Genomic DNA, 2,387 nt, shown 5'->3' with positions numbered 1-2,387 from the left:
GTATATGATTTATATGTATTTATATGTACATGTGTATATGATTTATATGTATTTATATGTATTTATATGTATTTATATGTGTATATGGGGAAGCTCCCCTAGAATCGCCTCTGCTTTCTAGTAACATGAAGATGATATGTAAAATAAAACCAAAGCTATTTGCCATCAAGTTAAAATCAAAGCAGTGTATAGATAAATAGTGATATTAACTTGTACATATACACGTGTATCTGAATGTTTCGTTATTAACTTGTACATATACACATGTGTATGTGAATGTTTCGTTATTAACTTGTACAAACACACACACACGTGTATGTGAATGTTTCTGAGCAGTGCCTACATGTTGTGACCTGACACCACAAGAATAAACTGATTTGGATTATTTATATAAAGTATTGCTGTTAACACAATAAGCACCTTGTTGGTAAGGATGTGTGTATTCGCTGTACACGGTACAGTTAGTGGACTGCTGGTGGGTGATCGTGTAATGTGAGTCAGTGCTGCTTGCTGACGTAAGGTCAACATGTATTTAACATGTATTTAACATGTACTTGCACATGTATTTGTGCGCCAGCGGCTCTGGCAGGACGGTAGTGTGCAGGTATGAGCGGCTGGCCGCCGTGCGGCAGCAGGGGGCATGCACACAGCGCGAGGAATCAGAACGAGCAGCTTTGCATGGTCGCTCGCTGAGGCGAGCCTCGCTGTGACCGCGGTGCGTTCAGGTCCATGTCTCCGGCGGGACGGCCTCTGGCTTTTTTTCTGGGGAGCATCAGATCGGAGCATATTGTGTGCAGGACGCTGTTCCTCCTGCAGCCCCCCCCAGTCTATCCCGACGTAGCTGTGGACTGAACATGGCGACCGTACCAGTGTACTGCGTCTGCAGATTGCCTTACGACGTGACCCAGTTCATGATCGAGTGCGACGCCTGCAAGGACTGGTTCCACGGCAGGTAAGAGCGCGCGCGGCTCGCGCGGCAGAGAAGGCAACAAAAATGGCGAAGGCTCGGTTCTGACAGCTTTGTGGCTCCGGCCGTGTGAAGCGAGGCCGCTCGGAGAAGAAGGCGGAGTTAGTCGCAGTCCTCCGGGGCAGCGAGCACAGCGAGTCCTCCATTAAACGTTCAGCGCAAACATTGTGAAATGTGCGCGGGCCGCGGCGTTAACGGTTCGCCCGCGTCCCGCACGAACGACGGCGGGCAGCGCGGCTCACATCTCCTCTCCCGCTCGACCACCATTTTCCACGCACGTCACAGTAACTCTAGTCACACAAGCCCCGTGTTTTCACGAGCTCTTCTTACGAGGCCTGGGCTAAAAATCACGACACGAGTGTGAGCGGAGCCCCGCGGCCGCAGCCGTCCGACGGGAGGTGCCTCCCGTCCGGCGGGAGGTGCCTCCAGCGGCCGCCGGACTGGAGGTGCTCCCGTCCGGCGGCTGCCTCCCGTCCGGCGGCGCCATGGCTGACAGGAGTCCATGTTGGCGGGTCCTGACGCCTCGACCGACACCAAGTGACACCGATTCATGCGCGCTCGTTTGTCGCCCGCTGCTTTTGGGCTCTGGCTAATTGCTGGGTTTCTCGGAGCTTAAACGGTGGCGGCGTTGAACAGTTCCCACGTTATTCGTGGGTTGTAATGGTCTGCGTCCGAATCTTCATTGGGATTTTTGAGTATTTGCTATTTTTTGCTCTTCCACGGTTCCGTGTGTGCCCCCGTTGGTTGTGGGCAGCGCTGCGGGGGTGACACGCACTTCGGCGGGACTCGGGGTGTCTTCTGTTCAGCTGGTTTGAGTAAAAAACGCGTATTTGAGTGAAAAGTGTTTACGCGCCTGAATGTTAACCCTTGAGGTCCTGCTGCTCAGTGAGAGAACAACATCCACCGCTCAACGTCCCCAACACACGTTCATACTGTCAGCTCAAGGTGCAGCTGAAGGTGCAGCTGAAGGTGCAGCTGAAGGAAGGTGCAGCTGAAGGAAGGTGCAGCTGTAGGTGCAGCTGAAGGTGCAGCTGAAGGTGCAGCTGAATGTGCAGCTGAAGGAAGGTGCAGCTGAAGGTGCAGCTTAAGGAAGGTGCAAGTGAAGGTGCAGCTGAAGATGCAAGTGAAGGTGCAAGTGAAGGTGCAGCTGAAGGTGCAAGTGAAGGTGCAGCTGAAGGTGCAGCTGAAGGTGCAAGTGAAGGTGCAGCTGAAGGTGCAAGTGAAGGTGCAGCTGAAGGTGCAAGTGAAGGTGCAGCTGAAGGAAGGTGCAGCTGAAGGTGCAGCTTAAGGAAGGTGCAAGTGAAGGTGCAAGTGAAGGTGCAGCTGAAGATGCAAGTGAAGGTGCAGCTGAAGGTGCAAGTGAAGGTGCAAGTGAAGGTGCAGCTGAAGGTGCAGCTGAAGGTGCAAGTGAAGGTGCAGC

General features: G+C 52.9%; 1 protein-coding gene across 1 annotated transcript in view; it reads left to right on the top strand.

Moving 5' to 3' along the window:
• The first annotated feature begins 564 nt into the window (after positions 1-564).
• phf2 (PHD finger protein 2) overlaps positions 565-2,387 on the top strand; it is a 72,780-nt gene continuing 70,957 nt past the window's right edge. The window contains exon 1 of the mRNA XM_037678540.1: positions 565-952. Coding sequence (XP_037534468.1) covers positions 855-952 — 98 coding nt within the window. The 5' untranslated portion in view covers positions 565-854. The remainder of the gene's footprint in view (positions 953-2,387) is intronic.

Source organism: Nematolebias whitei, chromosome 7 (genome assembly GCF_014905685.2).
Source record: "Nematolebias whitei isolate Nwh7 chromosome 7, NemWhi1, whole genome shotgun sequence".
Classification (NCBI taxonomy): domain Eukaryota; kingdom Metazoa; phylum Chordata; class Actinopteri; order Cyprinodontiformes; family Rivulidae; genus Nematolebias; species Nematolebias whitei.
Note: the sequence above shows the minus strand (reverse complement) of the source record. Positions and strands in the feature narration are given on the sequence as shown.